The following is a 19,489-nucleotide window of genomic DNA, read 5'->3' as shown; positions in this document are numbered from 1 at the left end:
GTTATTACATCAAATATTGCATTTTAATATTTACATTAGCCAACTGATATAATTCAGTTGTAGCTATTACAACGTAAGACTTGTCATATTGTGAGTGTGTAGACCTGCGTACCTCAGAGGAGTCGTTGCTGAGGACGCGTGCTGCAGCGGTGATGAAGTCTCCCACCAGCATGGTGAAGCCAGGCAGGCCCAGGAAGAAGAAGCGCGGGGAAAAGGAACGGATCACCGTGTTCAGAACGTCCTGGGAGGGATCACACACACACATACCACACAGATGGTTATGGTCAATGGATTGATTGGTTGAATGATCAGTAAAACCACACCTGTTTTGTAAGCAGGACGCATGTATTTCTGAGTGTATTTGTGGGAATGGACAGGCACTGAGCTCTGGAAAGGAATGGTAGCATAGTAGTCCTTCCAAAATTAGCATAAACATGACAACAGTGCACTCAGGAGTGCACCTAATTTCCCAGTCCATCTTATACAAAAACAAAAAAATGAGAGTGGGAACGAGGTGGAGGAGGAAAAGAGAGGGGAACGAGGTGGAGGAGGAAAAGAGAGGGGAACGAGGTGGAGGAGGAAAAGAGAGGGGAACGAGGTGGAGGAGGAAAAGAGAGGGGAACGAGGTGGAGGAGGAAAAGAGAGGGGAACGAGGTGGAGGAGGAAAAGAGAGGGGAACGAGGTGGAGGAGGAAAAGAGAGGGGAACGAGGTGGAGGAGGAAAAGAGAGGGGAACGAGGTGGAGGAGGAAAAGAGAGGGGAACGAGGTGGAGGAGGAAAAGAGAGGGGAACGAGGTGGAGGAGGAAAAGAGAGGGGAACGAGGTGGAGGAGGAAAAGAGAGGGGAACGAGGTGGAGGAGGAAAAGAGAGGGGAACGAGGTGGAGGAGGAAAAGAGAGGGGAACGAGGTGGAGGAGGAAAAGAGAGGGGAACGAGGTGGAGGAGGAAGAGAGGGGAATGGGAGAAAGAGGCAGCAGCAGATGGGTTGATAACAGCACAAAGGGGGGAGAATGGTGGAACAAAAGACCTGCAACTTTCCACACACACGTAATTAAAGCCAGGGATAAGGTATTGTTCAGGTACACAGTGCGCTCTCTGTGCCAGATGGGTGCTGAAATTAAAGAGGTCTCTATACGTGGGCAGATAGTACAGCTCCATAATAACAATGGTCGACGACCATCTTATTACCCCGATGTCAAAGTACAGCCATGTTGCCTTAAATGTCAGGAGTGAACTGAAATTCTTTATGAGATAAGAATGGAAAGGCCTACATAAGGGGAGGCTGGTTGGCCCGCTTATCTTTGTTAAGTCAGTTTGTGTGTGTGTGTGTGTGTATATGTGTGTGTGTGTATATATATATATATATATATATATATGTGTGTGTGTGTGTGTGTGTGCACAGACAAAATCCAGGCCCGGGAACACCTGCCTTCTGGGTAGCTGTAAATGTGTGTAAATCAGGTCGTTCAAACAGTGGCCGTGTCTCCCCGAGTCCTAAACCCCAGTGCACCTCAACAAACACCCGGCATACTCTGCACACCTCCACCCCCACTCTGCCCCTCCCAACCCACCCACCCGCTACATTAATCACCTCAAATGAAGCCTTTGTAAACACAGAGCAGGAGGAACAAAGGAGGAATATAAAAACAAGCAGGCAATAAGGAACAAGTCAAAACATACACAGTGCCGGCAGAAGACAGAAATTGGTTTGGAGCATTAGGGCTTGGAGGCCCATTTTACCGTCATTTCTGACGTAATTGACCTCTGAAAGGCGTAATGTGGTGAACAGTCTGTGGTAATTAGCTGCCAACAAACTGTCGGCTGATTGCCTGAAATGAGCATTTTAAGGCAAGCGACAAACCTACAAAGCATTTCCATTGTGCATGTAAGTAGAGGGAGCTTGGTTGTGAAATGAATGTGTGGTAGTAGAGATGGGAATTGGTCCTGTGTGGTGGGGCTGAGGGTTGGCAGTGGGATTGGCCTGTTCTGCTCTTCTCAACAAAAGGTGCATTAACACTACCCCGACAGGAGGCTTCGTAAAACCCTTTCATTCCGCCGTGTTTGAAGGCACACAGGAAATGAGCCTCAGTCTTTCCAGTGCCTTTAGAAAGTATTGACACCCCTGGACTTTTTCCACTTTGTTGCATCACAGACTGAATTAAAAATCTATTACATTTTGATTTTTTTGTTGTCAGACAATACCTCATAATGCCAAAGTGGAATTCTGTTTTTACAAATGAATACAAATTTTACGCTGAAATGTCTTGAGTCGATAAGTATTCAACCCGCTCGTTGAATACTTATAAAAATACTTTTTGGATATAACAGGTGCAATACGCAGAAATCGCAAAAATTCAAATAGTTTGCCAAATTGAAGTTTGTGACTAAACAAGCAAGCAGTGTAGAGAATCACTGTCAGGATTTAAAAAAAGGAAATGGAGCTAAGCACAGGTAAAATCCTAGAGGAAAACCTGGTTCGGTCTGCTTTCTAACAGACACTGGGAGATAAGATTCATTCAGCAGTAACCTAAACTAACCTAAAACACAAGACCAAATCTACAATGGAGTTGGTTAACAAGAAGATAGTGAATGTTCCTGAATGGAACTTACAGTTTTTACTTAAATCTGTTTCAAAATCTATGGCAAGACTTGAAAATGGTTTGACAGAGCTTGAAGAATTTAGAAAATAATAAAAAAAATGGGCAAATGTTGCAGAATCCAGGTGTGGAAAGCTCTCAGAAAGACTTGCAGCTGTAATTGCTGCCAAAGATGCTTCTACAAAGTATTGACTCAGGGGTGCAAATACTTATGTAAATGAAATCATTCGGAATTTCATTTTCAATAAATTTTCTATAAAAAAATATATACAGTATATTTTGTCATGATGGGGTATTGTGTGTAGATGGGTGAGAAAAAAATAATTTCAGAACTTTTCAATTCAGGCTGTAAGAACAAAATGCGGAATAAGTCAAAGGGTATGAATAGTTTCTGAAACCACTGTATTGTATGAGTTTTTTTTATTTTATTTTAATATGTTTTACAAATGTTCACATTTGTATTCCACTTTGACTGTTTTTTTCATCAATGATCTACACAAAATACTGTCACAATTTTAAATCACACTTTGTAAAAAGAAAAATAAAAAAAAATGTGAAAAAAGTCAAGGGGTGTGAATACTTTTTAAAGGCTCTGTACAAATGAAATATTTCACAATTTACTGGTCATTATTGTATGAGACTGAAATCATAGCATGACTTTAAGTTCTGATGACAGCTAGTGTGTGTAGAAGAGGGGTTTCCCAGTCGAGGCTAATCGATAGACCCCTCCTGTTAATCTGTCAAGGTGTAGAGGTCCTTTTCAAAGGTTTCATCATCAACTAAGCCACTGAGGTTTTCAACCGCTAAAGAACTCAACCGTCACATTTCCCCCTCCCTCTCCCCAGACCTCCGTTACACAGATGAAACAATCCCTGTTCTCTTCACTGATAAGTTGAGGTGAATAGAAAAACCTCTGGTTGTGCATAGGGAGAGCAGGTGTGAGAGAGATGTTTACTGACTGGCTCACACCCAGCAAACAAAACACACGGTTCATAGAAGGCCCATTTTGATGCACAAAAAAGAAAAACAACCCTTCACATTAGGCTGATATACATACAGCACTCTTAGAGTTAGAAAATAGATTACTACCATTGGCCCAAGGCCTTGCCAATTGTCTCGTGGCCATGCCACTGCAGGCTCAGTGGACGGAGACAGAGAGAGCCTGGACAATACCATTGACCTTGGCAGCCAGGGGGTGTACACTCCTTCACAGCCCCTCCTTTTCAGTGAAAAACGTTGCCATGTTATATTTGCAAACGTGCAGTGCTTTAAAAAGTACCAGACAGCCCATTAAAAACAAAGAAATGTGGACAAATATGTGGGGAGCGTAGGAGTGGGACAGAGTAGACTAAAGAGAGAAGAACATTAGATTTGGAGGGATACTGTAAGGGATGGTGGATAGAGCAGATAGAACAGGGGTCAAACGTACAGCATACACAGGAAGGGTCCGGGGGGGGGGGGGGGGGGCAAACTCAATATATTTTAAAATGACTAAAACCAAATCAAAACTGTGTAGCGATAATGGACCTATATTTATACCGTTTCTTGGCTTTGTCCAGCTCACTAATGATCATACAAATTCAGCTAGACAGTCGGGGACGACAGGGAGTATCGACAATTCCAAAAACGACGGATAGAGGACTATCTTCAGCAAATTGTGACGACAAGGAAATAAACAAAATGAGTTTAACATCCCTGGGATAGAGGGAGGGGGATGGAGTAAGAGGCACGTTCTTATGTAAAGCAGGCGTGCGGCTGGGCTGTCCCTCCATTGTGTGACATTAGGACTCTTTCTCTGGCCAATTTGAGCACGCTCCAGCGCCCAGCCAACTCAACACTGGCGGCCCAGGCCCCATATTATATTTAGGCACAACAAAAGCTGGAAAGGAGAATGCCACGCTGTCCCTCTGCACCGGCCCCCTCATTTCTCCACAGCGCGTACCCCAGGACCCCCCTCTCCTCCACAGTCCCCCCCCCCCCCCTCCCGGTCCTCTTCAGCCCCAGCCAACGTGTCACTCCAACGGAGTGCAACAGACGTCAATCCTTAATTAATCACGTATACACGGCAGGAGCTCAAACATTATTTAACGACATGGAAAACATTCTAATAAGCTTGTCGCTCTGCCAAAGCGCAATATAAACCCGTGGGCAGAGCATACACGCACAAAACAAACTAATTTATTCACAGTTTCCCCCCCCCCCTTTCCTCATCAATCTCTTTCTCTCTCTCCCTTGCCTGTCTTTGTTTTTTTTGTGTGTGTGTGTGTGTGTGGGGGGGGCTGTTTTATCCCCACTCAGTAGGCTGGACTGGACCTCCGCCAAATGTGAAGAGCAGGCAGCCAGCTAGGCAGGGAGTGGCTAGCTAGAGGAGGACCATGCTGAATTGAGACGAGACAACATGCCAAAACAGTGTGCCATCACAATCACCACCGGTTGGCTGTCCTCCCAAAGAGACAGAGAGAGAGGTCTAGAGAGAGTAGAGGACTAGAGAACACTTAACTCCACTGATCTGAACCCAGGTGAGCCTTACCTACACGCAATATAATACTTAACCAGCTTCATCAACCATCTTCACATTTACCTCAGCCAGTCCAGATTAAGTTAGAACGGTAAAGGTTAGGTATACACAATGTCATCATCAGCAGGACATATGTCAACACATGACAACAAACATGTGCTATGTACCGGCAAAGGAGCATCTCATCATTCTCCTCCTCTATCTAGAGGACCATGGAACAAAAGCTAAGATGCCTTTGATGATAGCCCCACCTAGTGGTTATGAGTGGAAGTATAGCCACAATGCAACAGATCCCAGCTGTACAGTTTATTGGCAGGTGGCTGCAAGAGCAGTCCCATTCTCTTGTGTTTGACAGTGGCTCCTTCTTCTGGCCTTAGTTACTGGAATCTACATCAAGAAAAGCACATGAACACAGGAGAATGACAGTACAGTTTAGGTGCTATCAGAGTTATAGAGGCAATGTTTCAAATACTGTGGCTCTTCGTCAGGCTTCCTCTTGGCCTTACCTGTCTCACATGAACCCCTCCTACTGGCTAGTTAAAGCATGCTTAGGATAAAACAGAAAATTACCTGGTCCACGCTGGTGAAGCCCTTGTGCATGACGTGGTAGAGATGGACCAGGAAGTCACTGTTGGGCAGCACGTCCTGTTTCCTGGTCATCATCTCACAGATGAGTTTATAGGCCTGCAGCTTACCCGCCTTGAACTCTGCAGGCAGCATGGTGGCCTGGGGGAAAAGGAGAGGAGGACAGAGGGAGAGAACGGGAGTGAAGGAGAGAGGCAGAAGGGAGAGAGACCAGGTCACACGGTTATAGTCACATGCATGTCTTTGATAGTTCTTAGTTAGGTGATGCATGTAGAGACAGTGGACCTCTGAACCGCTGAGTCACCTTGAAGAGCCAGGAGGCCAGCATTCTGAGAGGAGGGATGAAGACAGGCCGAGGAGGAGATGACTGGTTATCCACACTGATGCCCAGGTTGTCCCGGATCTGGAATTAGGGCACTACTGCATTAGCCAGACTGAAAATCTACAGAACAAAATATTGACTGTTCTGACTGTACATGACATGTCATGAGGGCTGATAAGAGTGTTTGAAGGCTGGGCAGTGCTTACCTTAGCCAGTTTGTGCCAGAGGTCGTAGAGGTAACTGAACATCTTGGCGTGGATCCTGGGGCAGCGGATGCTGTTGACGTCCCCCAGGATACCCAGAATCCTTCTCCAGAGCACAAAGGCGGAGTCAGCGTGCCAGCCGGTCAGGCTCCCGCCTGCGATGATGCTGACATCATCAGTCAGACACTCACGGCTGTCTGCAAGACCAGATAGAGCAGAGAGAGAACTCAGATTTACTACTGTATAAACTCTAGGGTATAACACTAGAACTATGATTTAAACTCTAGGGTATAACACTAGAACTCAGATTTAAACTCTAGGGTATAACACTAGAACTCTGATTTACTACTGTATAAACTCTAGGGTATAACACTAGAACTCAGATTTAAACTCTAGGGTATAACACTAGAACTCTGATTTACTACTGTATAAACTCTAGGGTATAACACTAGAACTCTGATTTACTACTGTATAAACTCTAGGGTATAACACTAGAACTCTGATTTACTACTGTATAAACTCTATAGTATAACACTAGAACTCTGATTTACTACTGTATAAACTCTATAGTATAACACTAGAACTCTGATTTACTACTGTATAAACTCTATAGTATAACACTAGAACTCTGATTTACTACTGTATAAACTCTAGGGTATAACACTAGAACTCTGATTTACTACTGTATAAACTCTATAGTATAACACTAGAACTCTGATTTACTACTGTATAAACTCTATAGTATAACACTAGAACTCTGATTTACTACTGTATAAACTCTATAGTATAACACTAGAACTCTGATTTACTACTGTATAAACTCTATAGTATAACACTAGAACTCTGATTTACTACTGTATAAACTCTAGGGTATAACACTAGAACTCTGATTTACTACTGTATAAACTCTATAGTATAACACTAGAACTCTGATTTACTACTGTATAAACTCTATAGTATAACACTAGAACTCTGATTTACTACTGTATAAACTCTAGGGTATAACACTAGAACTCTGATTTACTACTGTATAAACTCTATAGTATAACACTAGAACTCTGATTTACTACTGTATAAACTCTATAGTATAACACTAGAACTCTGATTTACTACTGTATAAACTCTATAGTATAACACTAGAACTCTGATTTACTACTGTATAAACTCTATAGTATAACACTAGAACTCTGATTTACTACTGTATAAACTCTAGGGTATAACACTAGAACTCTGATTTACTATTGTATAAACTCTATAGTAACACTAGAACTCTGATTTACTACTGTATAAACTCTATAGTATAACACTAGAACTCTGATTTACTACTGTATAAACTCTATAGTATAACACTAGAACTCTGATTTACTACTGTATAAACTCTAGGGTATAACACTAGAACTCTGATTTACTACTGTATAAACTCTAGGGTATAACACTAGAACTCAGATTTAAACTCTAGGGTATAACACTAGAACTCTGATTTACTACTGTATAAACTCTATAGTATAACACTAGAACTCTGATTTACTACTGTATAAACTCTATAGTATAACACTAGAACTCTGATTTACTACTGTATAAACTCTATAGTATAACACTAGAACTCTGATTTACTACTGTATAAACTCTATAGTATAACACTAGAACTCTGATTTACTACTGTATAAAATCTATAGTATAACACTAGAACTCTGATTTACTACTGTATAAACTCTATAGTATAACACTAGAACTCTGATTTACTACTGTATAAACTCTAGGGTATAACACTAGAACTCTGATTTACTACTGTATAAACTCTATAGTATAACACTAGAACTCTGATTTACTACTGTATAAACTCTATAGTATAACACTAGAACTCTGATTTACTACTGTATAAACTCTATAGTATAACACTAGAACTCTGATTTACTACTGTATAAACTCTAGGGTATAACACTAGAACTCAGATTTAAACTCTAGGGTATAACACTAGAACTCTGATTTACTACTGTATAAACTCTAGGGTATAACACTAGAACTCAGATTTAAACTCTAGGGTATAACACTAGAACTCTGATTTACTACTGTATAAACTCTATAGTATAACACTAGAACTCTGATTTACTACTGTATAAACTCTATAGTATAACACTAGAACTCTAATTTACTACTGTATAAACTCTATAGTATAACACTAGAACTCTGATTTACTACTGTATAAACTCTATAGTATAACACTAGAACTCTGATTTACTACTGTATAAACTCTATAGTATAACACTAGAACTCTAATTTACTACTGTATAAACTCTATAGTATAACACTAGAACTCTGATTTACTACTGTATAAACTCTATAGTATAACACTAGAACTCTGATTTACTACTGTATAAACTCTATAGTATAACACTAGAACTCTAATTTACTACTGTATAAACTCTATAGTATAACACTAGAACTCAGATTTAAACTCTAGGGTATAACACTATAACTCTGATTTACTACTGTATAAACTCTATAGTATAACACTAGAACTCTGATTTACTACTGTATAAACTCTATAGTATAACACTAGAACTCTGATTTACTACTGTATAAACTCTATAGTATAACACTAGAACTCTGATTTACTACTGTATAAACTCTATAGTATAACACTAGAACTCTGATTTACTACTGTATAAACTCTAGGGTATAACACTAGAACTCTAGGCCTGTCCACACCCCGGACACAGGTGATTCAACACAGAGGTTTATTTTCCCCAGTCACCAGAGTCACACACAGCTGAACACATGTGATGGGTGGGTATAGGATTAACACAGTGCAACACAGAGGGTGGTGGGCAGTTCAGGCTAGAAAGGGGGTGTAGCAGTACCCTGGTCCTGAGGCATGTGCAACACAGACTGATGTATGGTGTCTAGAGGTCGACCGATTAATCAGAATGGCCGATTAATTAGGGTCGATTTCAAGTTTTCATAATTGGAAATCGGTAAATTTGAGCGCCGATTTGCCAATTTTTTTAATTGTATTTTAAAATGTTATTTTACACCTTTATTTAATCTATATTTAACTTGGCAAGTCCGTTAAGAACACATTCTTATTTTCAATGACGGCCTAGAAACGGTGGGTTAACTGCCTCGTTCAGGGGCAGAACGACTTTCACCTTGACAGCTCGGGGGATTCAATTTTGCAACCTTACAGTTAACTAGTCCAACACTATAACAACCTGCCTCTCTCTCATTGCACTCCACAAGGAGACTGCCTGTTACGCAAATGCAGTAAGCCAAGGTAAGTTGCTAGCTAGCATTAAACTTCTCTTACAATCAATCATAAATCACTAGTTAACTACACATGGTTGATGATATTACTAGATATTATCTAGCGTGTCCTGCGTTGCATATAATCTGACTGTGCATACAAGCATACAAGTATCTAAGTATCTGACTGATAGCGTTGTGCGTCAAGCATTGCGCTGTTTATGACTTCAAGCCTATCAACTCCCGAGATGAGGCTGGTGTAACCGAAGTGAAATGGCTGGCTAGTTAGTGCGCTAATAGCGTTTCAAACTTCACTCGCTCTGAGCCTTGGGGTGGTTGTTTCCCTTGCTCTGCATGGGTAACGCTGCTTCGATGTGGTGGCTGTTGTCGTTGTGTTGCTGGTTCGAGCCCAGGTAGGAGTGAGGAGAGGGACGGAAGCTATACTGTTACACTGGCAAAAGTAGTCACTAAAGTCACTAAAGTGACTATAAGAACATCCAATAAACAACGGTTAATGAAATACAAATGGTATAGAGGGAAATAGTCCTATAATTCCTATAATAACTACAACCTAAAACTTCTTACCTGGGAATATTGAAGACTCATGTTAAAAGGAACCACCAGCTTTCATATGTTCTCATGTTCTGAGCAAGGAACTGAAACGTTAGCTTTCTTACAAAGCACATATTGCACTTTTACTTTCTTCTCCAACACTTGGTTTTTGCATTATTTAAACCAAATTGAACATGTTTCATTATTTACTTGAGGCTAAATTGATTTTATTGATGTATTATATTAAGTTAAAATAAGTGTTAATTCAGTATTGTTGTAATTGTCATTATTACAAATATATATATTTTTTAAGTTTTTATTTTTAAATCGGCCGATTAATCGGTATTGGCTTTTTTTGGTCCTCCAATAAATCGGTATCGGTATTGGCGTTAAAAAAACAGGGGTGCTGCTGGTGGTGGGACAGGGGTGCTGCTGGTGGTGGGACAGGGGTGCGGAGTGGGGAGAGAAAACACAATGAATCAATGTAAGAGTACAGACGAGGTGGGGATGGTGTCGGGTCAGGGGTTACGCTAAGTGTCAGGGGTTACGCTAAGGGTCAGGGGTTACGCTAAGGGACTTTATTTTTTGACAAGAATTGACAGCTATTAGTCACAGCTGTTTTTTCCAAATATTCACCTACGCTGAACCACGATAATATTTTGAGATACTTTAGCAAGGAGACTCTCACCTAACATTTCCCAGTAAACATGTAACAGTAGTAATCAATCCATCTTTATGTGCCCTCCCTCAATAGCCATAATGCGTTAACCTAATACCAAAAACAGCTTAATAAACAAAAGGCCCAGCTGCCTGCTGAATAAAGACCCCTGAGCAGGTGGTAAAACCAGAACACGTCCAAGGCTAGATAGAGGTGGAGAGAGAGGGAGTGTTTTCTCTGTAAAGCTTCATAGGCCAGGGTGAGGGAGGGCAGGCAGGGCAGGGGAAGATACTGTAGAGCAGACAGAGGCTGGCCATGAAGGTTATGCTAATCCTCTGAAAGGTCAGGCTGCTCTGAGATTAATCCCCACACGACCCACGGACAAACACCTGAATCTGACAAACCCCACAGAATACAAATCTACTGAACCTGAAGGCCATATGCTACAGTATTTATCCCATATAAACCAATGCAATCCTAGCCTCGGTTAACAAAATCAGTCCCCCCAGAAACCTTATCAACATCCCCCCCCCAGTACAGTTCAGTACCTGCCAGGGCCTCATTGTGGCTGAGCAGCAGGTTCCTCTGGCTCCCTGTGTCTGCTGTGACATCTATCTGGGCTGACTGGGTGTCTGCCTCCTCCTCAAAGGCCTGCCAGGCCAGCAGGCTGCCGTCAGCGTCGTTCAAGTAGCCGTTGGACGTCTCGCTGCTCACACTCACACTTTTCTCCTGGAGCGTGGGCCTTGCATAGTTGTTGTGTCCCTCTACAGAGTAGTCCAGCTCGACCGGACTGCTGCTCCGCCGGATCAGAATCTGGGAGCACAGAGGGAGAAGTCATCAGTGGTTGTTTCAGAGATGCCTCTATCAGACCGCCACAGATGCCCTGCTGAAATAACCAAACAAAGTAAGAGGGTCACAGATTTTGCATCGGGTGTGTGTTTCTCACCACTGGCGGGTCGCCGTCTGTCCTCGCTTCCGACGCCCTGCCATCGGAGCCACAGGAGTTGTTGGGGGAATAGTCCCTCTTGTGTCCTGGAGGTCACAGTGACTGTTAATCACACTGGACACACAAACAGCCACCCCCCACAGCAGACTGGTCATAAATACTGTTCTAGTCTTATCCCTACATCCTCTAGATGCATGATCAGAACGAGTTGTAGCCCAGAGGTTCCAACCTTTTTTCGGTTACTGTACCACCAACTGAATTTAGCTCTGCCCGGAGTACCCCTGAAGTACCCCCTCATGTACATTTAACCAGCAGACCTATGGTCTAATCAGACTTCTCAAGTAGCCCCTGTGGATAGACCAAGTACCCCCAGGGTTCCTAGTACCCCTGGTCGGGAACCACTGTTGTAGCCTGTAGTCTTCAAAGCACATCAATCACTGTATAGATGGGCACATTGTTAGCGGCAGTATAGATACTTCCACTAGAGGGCAGCAAAAATGGCCTACGTTAGAACACGCCCTCACGCTGTGTGTGTTCGCGCACTCATTGGTGTATCCCTACCTGGGAAGGTGTCAGTCAGTTGCTGTGTGATGTCAGAGGTGCTGCTGCTGCGTGGTAGAGGGCTGTCTCCAGCCTCCAGCTCCCCGTCTCCCCCACACTCAGACAACTGGCCCTCCTCCACATCTGGGCACCACGACCAGGGAGCCAGGAGAGGACAGAGGGTTAAGAGCAATGCATCAGGCATCTCATATCCGGCACACAAGACATGCTCTACCACACAGAACTCCAGCAACTTCAAGGTGCGACACATAGGATTTCTCGAAAAATGTCAAAAATATATTTGGCACTAATAGTGGAATGATAGTGTTTCACAGTATTACTTACCCACCAGTGTTGTGATTGGCTGTGATATTCGGCTATTGATTCCACCCGACGGAGCGGCATCTGTTGTCAAACCGGGAAAATTGTTCTGACTTTGTGTTTGTGTGTCTACTGAAAATCACTGTCATGTCCTGGTTGCTAAAATTCTACACTGTTCGCTCAATTTCAGTTTATCTGAGAAAACAAGCACTGAATAGTGTAGGGAATCATTGCACCATCAAAATCACTGTGAAATATCATTTTTACAGCTGTTTCAAGCTAGTGGACCAAAATGAAAGTTACTTTCGGTTTTGGTCCACCAGCTTCAAACACCTGTAAAAACGATATTTTTTTTTCAGTTGAGATGGTACAATGATTCACTACCCTCTTCAGTGCTTTTTTTCTCACAAAAAACTGAAATAGAGCAAGCTCTAGAATTTTAGCAACCAGGAAATTAGCTATTTCCGCTACTCTATCTATCTATATCTATATCTATATATATATAGATAGATATAGACATACTTTGTGTGTGTGTATATATATATCCACAGGATATATACTCTATCTATCTATATCTATATATATATATATATATAGATATAGATAGAGTATATATCCTGTGGATATATATATATATACACACACACAAAGTATGTGGACACCCCTTCAAATTAATGGATTCGGCTATTTCAGCCACACCCGTTGCTGACAGGTGTGTAAAGTCGAGCACACAGCCATGCAATCTCCGTAGACAAACATTGTCAGTAGAATGGCCTTACTGAAGAGCTCAGTGAATTTCAACGTGGCACCGTCATAGGATGCAAGTCATTTCGTTAAATGTGCTGTTATTGTGAAGTGAAAAAACGTCTAGGAGCAACAACGACTCAGCTGCAAAGTGGTAGGTCACACAAGCTCACAGAACGGGATGCGGAGTGCTGAAGCATGTAAAAATCGCCTGTGCTCCATTACTCACTACAGAGATCCAAACTGCCTCTGGTTTCCATGGCCAAGTAGCCACACATAAGCCTAAGATCATCATGCGCAATGCCAAGTGTCGGCTGGAGTGGGGTAAAGCTTGCAGCCATTGAACTCTGGAGCAGTGGAAACGCATTCTCTGGAGTGATGAATCCCGCTTCCACATCTGGCAGTCCGACAGACAAATCTGGGTTTGGTGGATGCCAGGAGAACGCTTCCTGCCCCAATGCATAGTGCCAATTGTAAAGTTTGGTGGAGGAGGAATAGTGGTCTGGGGCTGTTCTTCATGGTTTGGGCCAGGCCCCTTAGTTCCAGTGAAGGGAAATCTTAATCAATGACATTCTGAACGACTCTGTGCTTCCAACTTTGTGTTAACAGTTTGGGGAAGGCCCTTTCCTGTTTCAGCATGAAAATGCCCACATGCACAAAGTGAGGTCCATACAAATCAAATCAAATGTATTTATATAGCCCTTTGTACATCAGTTGATATCTCAAAGTGCTGTACAGAAACCCAGCCTAAAACCCCAAACAGCAAGCAATGCAGGTGTAGAAGCACGGTGGCTAGGAAAAACAGAAATGGTTTGTTGAGATCGGTGTGGAAGAACTTGACTGGCCTGCACAGAGCCCTGACCTCAACCCCATCGAATACCTTTGGGATGAATTGGAACGCAGACTGTGAGCCAGGCCTAATCAGTGCCCGACCTCACTAACGCTCGTGGCTGAATAGAAGCAAGTCCCAGCAGCGATGTTCCAACATCTAGTGGAAAGACTTCCCAGAAGAGTGGAGGCTGTTATAGCAGCATAGGGGGACCAACTCCAGCCGTATTAATGCCCATTATTTTGTAATGAGATGTCTGACGAACAGGTGTACTTTTAGATAACATTGCCAGAACAGCCTTCCCAGTTTGACGCTCCGGTGGGAGAAATCAATAGGCGAATATCTTAGCCAATCACAACACTGGTGGGTAAGTAATACTGTGAAACACTATCATTCTACTATTAGTGCCAGATATATTATAGACATTTTCTGAAATTACAATCCCAAAATTCTAGAAAATCTTGTGTAGCACCTTTAAAATGATAAAATGGTTCCATTGTTTTAGCCACATAGTGAGATGGAATAGGAACATGCAGTAATAAACATTAGAACAGATTAGTATAGAATTCTCAGACAATTATCCTTTTTTACTTTCAATCCAAAACGACAGTAAGTAGCCGTGAGAAACAACAAGGGTTTCAACTTCACTGAGTGTTAATAAAACAGTGAGGGACTGACAGGAGAATAGGAGACGGGAGATAGAGTAGTGACAGACAGACGGAAGAGACAGACAGGACACCACATAGACAGCTCTCAGAAACACTTTACCTGAAAGCCTGTGAGAGCAAGAGTTACCGGAAGAGGAGGAGAGACCAGGCAAGAAAGAGCTCACAGTGTGAAGCAGCATAGGAACGCTTTTAGTAGCGGGAAGAGCCTCGTAAAGATGGACACAGCTGCTGATAGACTGGCTTCGCTTAGCTTCCATCACAGAGCGAGAGAGAGAAAGAGAGAGGGGGAAGGAAGGAGGAAAAATAAGAGGAAGAGAGAAGGGGGGATAAGTCAATAAGATCATAGAGCAGAATGGCAGAAGGACACCACTGGCAAATACATTTAACCCTTTGCATAACAATTGTAAGAGGGGAAGAAATAGTGCAGAAAAATATAACTAAAGACAAAATCCACTAAGGGTTGAATCCTAATTTGAGATCTGCAGGTGTAACTTGAACTGTCATTCATGTCAATTTGCTCAAAAAATGTAAGAAGGTTTTTTGTTGTTGTGCGACTCCAACTTCAGCCCTAAGACATTAAGAGGGAAACAAACAGGCAGAGTGAAATTACTGAGACAGGAAATTAAGAACTATTAACTGAGACTTCTGCGTAAAGAAAAAATAGAGAATATATTAAAGCCTAAACCCCGAGTCTGGATCTCGTATTCATTTGACACTTGAGGGCTCTTCACCAAAACAAAGACACTGCTCTACCAGATTTGGCGTTGCATATTCAAAAAAAATAAAAAATAAAGAATAAGGTTCTGGTTTGAAATGAGTAGACCTAGGATCTTAATTTGATCACCCTGTTGTAGGAGAACCTTCCTGCAATGCAGGACATTTGAAATGTGTCGTGTAATTGAGGTTTAAAAAGGGTTTCTGAAGTTTGTACATTTCCACTTTGCAATTTCAGACTTGATTTTCCCTTAGGAAAAAAAGATCAACCCCTACAAAAATGTAAAATGTGCTATAATCCGCATTTCCTGTCGCTGCGGGACTATTTGTCATGCTGTGGCAACCTGGCTCAAATTCAGATCATACATCTGTAGTCAGTCAATAGGACAATATGACCATATTTATTATTAGTTCCCAGTCATTTCAACACCATGTCGCAGGAAATACTCATCAGAAAAACATTGCCAAGTACGTATTGGCATAAATGAGATTACACACATTTTCAGTTTTCAAAGATAAGGCGTTGGGGAAGTGTGTGTGGACAGCACTTCAGGCCTAATCTAAAAGAGAGAGGAGCATTGCAAGAGAAAGAGGATTCTATTCTCTGCCTACACCACACTTTAATTAGTCACTTTCATTTGGAGATAGCATCGTCTCCACTACAGACCGCTACGGTTAGCCATTTTATGCATATTAATGAGCATTAATTACACTCTTAATGAAACTATCAAAAACGTCCATGGATTGATGTGTGGGCCCTCTCTCAAGGATAAGGGGGGGGTGGAGGAGGAGGGATATCGGGATGTTTGATGATCAATGTGGGAGAAATCCAATTAGACGAGAGAAAAGGAAGAATTTAAGGCGGTGGCGTTTCATGTCGGCCTCTGTCTGCATGCACACACACACTATTTTAAGAGTCCTCCTTCAGGCCCGACTACATCTGGTCCAGGCTCAACAAGCTCTTCAGCGAGCAGAGATGCTATCAGTCATTACACAGAGAGACAGAGAGACAGAGAGACAGACAGACAGAGAGACAGACAGAGAGACAGACAGAGAGACAGAGACACAGAGACACAGAGACACAGAGACACAGAGAGACAGAGAAAGGAGGAGGGTGAGGAAACGAGCAAGGCGGGTCACACTTTCATCCCCTTCCGTTAGGTATTAGCTAGTTTAGAGACAACTCATCTCTGCTCTGGATCGCCTGAGAGCTCAACTGATCATTAGACTGAGACATCTCCATCAGTCAAGTGGGTGTTGTTCACTGTATATGAACAATGAAGTAACAACGTCCGTCACCAGGGGAGTGTGTGTGCGCCGGGGAACTGACACAGAAACATGTTGACTTTGGCCAATGACATCTGACAGGAACAATGGAGACCATCTGCTGTCCCTTTGTGCTTAGAGCGGAGCCCCTCACCAGCACCTGGGCTAACGTACACATGCCCTGCTTTTATATACACTCACTGTGGAGTCTATGGAGGGTCTGGTCTACACTGTAGTGTCATAGAGGGACTCTGAGAACTGGCACTTGCCAAATATGACTTCATTACAATAGCATGTGTGTGTATGTTCACCTGTGGCTTTCTGTCGGACGTTGTTGCGTGCCTTCTCCACGCCGGGGGCCCCTGAGGTGGTAGCGCTGCGGAACCTCATGGGCTCCTGGACCCCCTGCTGGTCTCCCTGGTTCCTCCAGCTCAAAGAGAAGGACCTGGCCACCGCTGCTGCCTTCTGGGAGTCCTGGATCACCCCTGAGACACAGACACACGCAAATAATATAAATACAGAAGCATAAAGAGAAACTGAATATTTTGACCAATGTTGCTCTATTCTCTGAGGCTTACACAGCGTCATCCCCCTCGATCCCTACATCCATCCAGGGCTCTCAATTTAAAAAAACGCATTGGTGCTTCCAACTTCAACAAGTTAGGAGCATCACATAAAATCTAGGAGCACCAGACAAATTGAGATAGAGCCTCTATTGGGCCGGTATGAATTCTAGCTAAACTCAGCAAAAAAAGAAACGTCCTCTCACTGTCAACTGTGTTTCTTTTCAGCAAACTTAACATGTGTAAATATTTGTATGAACATAAGATTCAACAACTGAGACATAAACTGAACAGGTTCCACAGACATTTGACTAACAATGGAAAAATGTGTCCCTGAAAATGGAAAAATGTGTCCCTGAACAAAAGGGGGATGGGTCAAAATCAGAAGTAACAGTCAGTATCTGGTGTGGCCACCAGCTGCATTAAGTACTGCAGTGTATCTCCTCCTCATGCACTGCACCAGATTTGCCAGTTCTTGCTGTGAAATGTTACCCCACTCTTCCACCAGGGCACCTGCAAGTTCCTGGACATTTCTGGGGGGGAATGGCCCTAGCCCTCAACCTCCGATCCAACAGGTCCCAGACATGCTCAATAAGATTGAGATCTGGGCTCTTTGCTTGCCATGGCAGAACAATGACATTCCTGTCTTGCAGGAAATCACTCACAGAACGAGCAGTATGGCTGGTGGCATTGTCATGCTGGAGGGTCATGTCAGGATGAGCCTGCAGGAAGGGTACCACATGAAAGAGGAGGATGTCTTCCCTGTAACGCACAGCATTGAGATTGCCTGCAATGACAACAAGCTCAGTCCAATGATGCTGTGACACACCACCCCAGACCATGACGGATCCTCCACTCTCCAAATCGATCCCGCTCCAGAGTACAGGCCTCAGTGTAACGCTCATTCCTTCAACCATAAACGCGAATCCAACCATCACCCCTGGTGAGACAACCACGACTCGTCAGTGAAGAGCACTTTTTGCTAGTCCTGTCTGGTCCAGCGACGGTGGGTTTGTTCCCACGTTGTTGCCGGTGATGTCTGGTGAGGACCTACCTTATAACAGGCCTACAAGCCCTCAGTCCAGCCTCTCTCAGCCGATTGCAGACAGTCTGAGCACTGATGGAGGGATTGTGCGTTCCTGGTGTAACTCGGGCAGTTGATGTTGCCATACTTAACCGGTCACGCAGGTGTGATGTTCAGATGAACCAATCCTGTGCAGGTGTTACACGTGGTCTGCCACTGCGAGGACGATCAGCGGTCCGTCCCGTCTCCCTGTAGCTCTGTCTTAGGCGTCTCACAGTACTGACATTGCAATGTATTGCCCTGGCCACATCTGCAGTCCTCATGCCTCCTTGCAGTATGCTTAAGAACATTCACGCAGATGAGCAGGGACCTTGGGCATCTTTCTTTTAGTGTTTTTCAGAATCAGCAGAAAGGACTCTAAAGAGGCCTAAGTTTTCATAACTGTGACCTTAATTGCCTACTGTCTGTATGCTGTTAGTGACATAACGACCGTTCCACAGGTGCATGTTCATTAATTGTTTATGGTTCATTGAACAAGCATGGGAAACAGTGTTTAAACCCTTTACAATGAAGATCTGTGAAGTTATTTGGATTTTTACGAATTATCTTTGAAAGACAGGGTCCTTCTTTTTTGCTGAGTTTATGTTGTGCCCTAGAAACGCACAAGCCTATAAAGCCATGTGTTTATTATAAAAAGCTAAAATGTCGATAATTTGTGGAATATTAAGTTTCTACATTGTTTAAAAAGCAACATTTCCTAAGCTATCCCTTTTCCATTGTTTCTGTTCCGCTAAATGTTTGGATGTACTGGTAAAGTTACCAGGTTGTTAGCTTGCTAGATAATGAGGTAACATAACTGAACAAGCTGTTTTAGAATCGTTTTAGCACATCCCACGACGTGGTTTATGAATGTAAAAAATACGGCCCGCCAATGGAGATGCATCCAGCCAATGGAGATGCATCCAGCCAATGGAGATGCATCCAGCCAATGGAGATGCATCCAGCCAATGGAGATGCATCCAGCCAATGGAGATGCATCCAGCCAATGGAGATGCATCCCGCTGCGACGCCAATGAAAAAAACCTAGAGGCAGTGATATGGATGACAACTTTGGAATGGTTTGGGCTAGAGACAAGTGGCTTTCTCTGTAGTAATGGTGCAACCACCACAGTCACGAATCTGTGTGTTTCCTCTAGGG

General features: G+C 43.1%; 1 protein-coding gene across 3 annotated transcripts in view; it reads right to left on the bottom strand.

The window, feature by feature from the left end:
• LOC139384186 (ral GTPase-activating protein subunit alpha-2-like) overlaps positions 1-19,489 on the bottom strand; it is a 138,026-nt gene that overhangs the window by 63,166 nt on the left and 55,371 nt on the right. For 2 of the 3 annotated variants that reach the window (XM_071128905.1, XM_071128904.1), the window contains exons 16-24: positions 17,016-17,189; positions 14,825-14,974; positions 12,184-12,306; positions 11,623-11,708; positions 11,225-11,489; positions 6,227-6,420; positions 6,003-6,101; positions 5,684-5,839; positions 113-241 (exon numbers count right to left, since the gene is read on the bottom strand). In XM_071128905.1, coding sequence (XP_070985006.1) covers positions 113-241; positions 5,684-5,839; positions 6,003-6,101; positions 6,227-6,420; positions 11,225-11,489; positions 11,623-11,708; positions 12,184-12,306; positions 14,825-14,974; positions 17,016-17,189 — 1,376 coding nt within the window. The remainder of the gene's footprint in view (positions 1-112; positions 242-5,683; positions 5,840-6,002; positions 6,102-6,226; positions 6,421-11,224; positions 11,490-11,622; positions 11,709-12,183; positions 12,307-14,824; positions 14,975-17,015; positions 17,190-19,489) is intronic. The other variant, XM_071128906.1, reaches the window with a different exon arrangement.

This window comes from Oncorhynchus clarkii, chromosome 25, assembly GCF_045791955.1.
Source record: "Oncorhynchus clarkii lewisi isolate Uvic-CL-2024 chromosome 25, UVic_Ocla_1.0, whole genome shotgun sequence".
Lineage (NCBI taxonomy): Eukaryota > Metazoa > Chordata > Actinopteri > Salmoniformes > Salmonidae > Oncorhynchus > Oncorhynchus clarkii.
The sequence above is the reverse complement of the archived record's forward strand: the minus strand, read 5'-3'. Positions and strand labels throughout refer to the sequence as shown.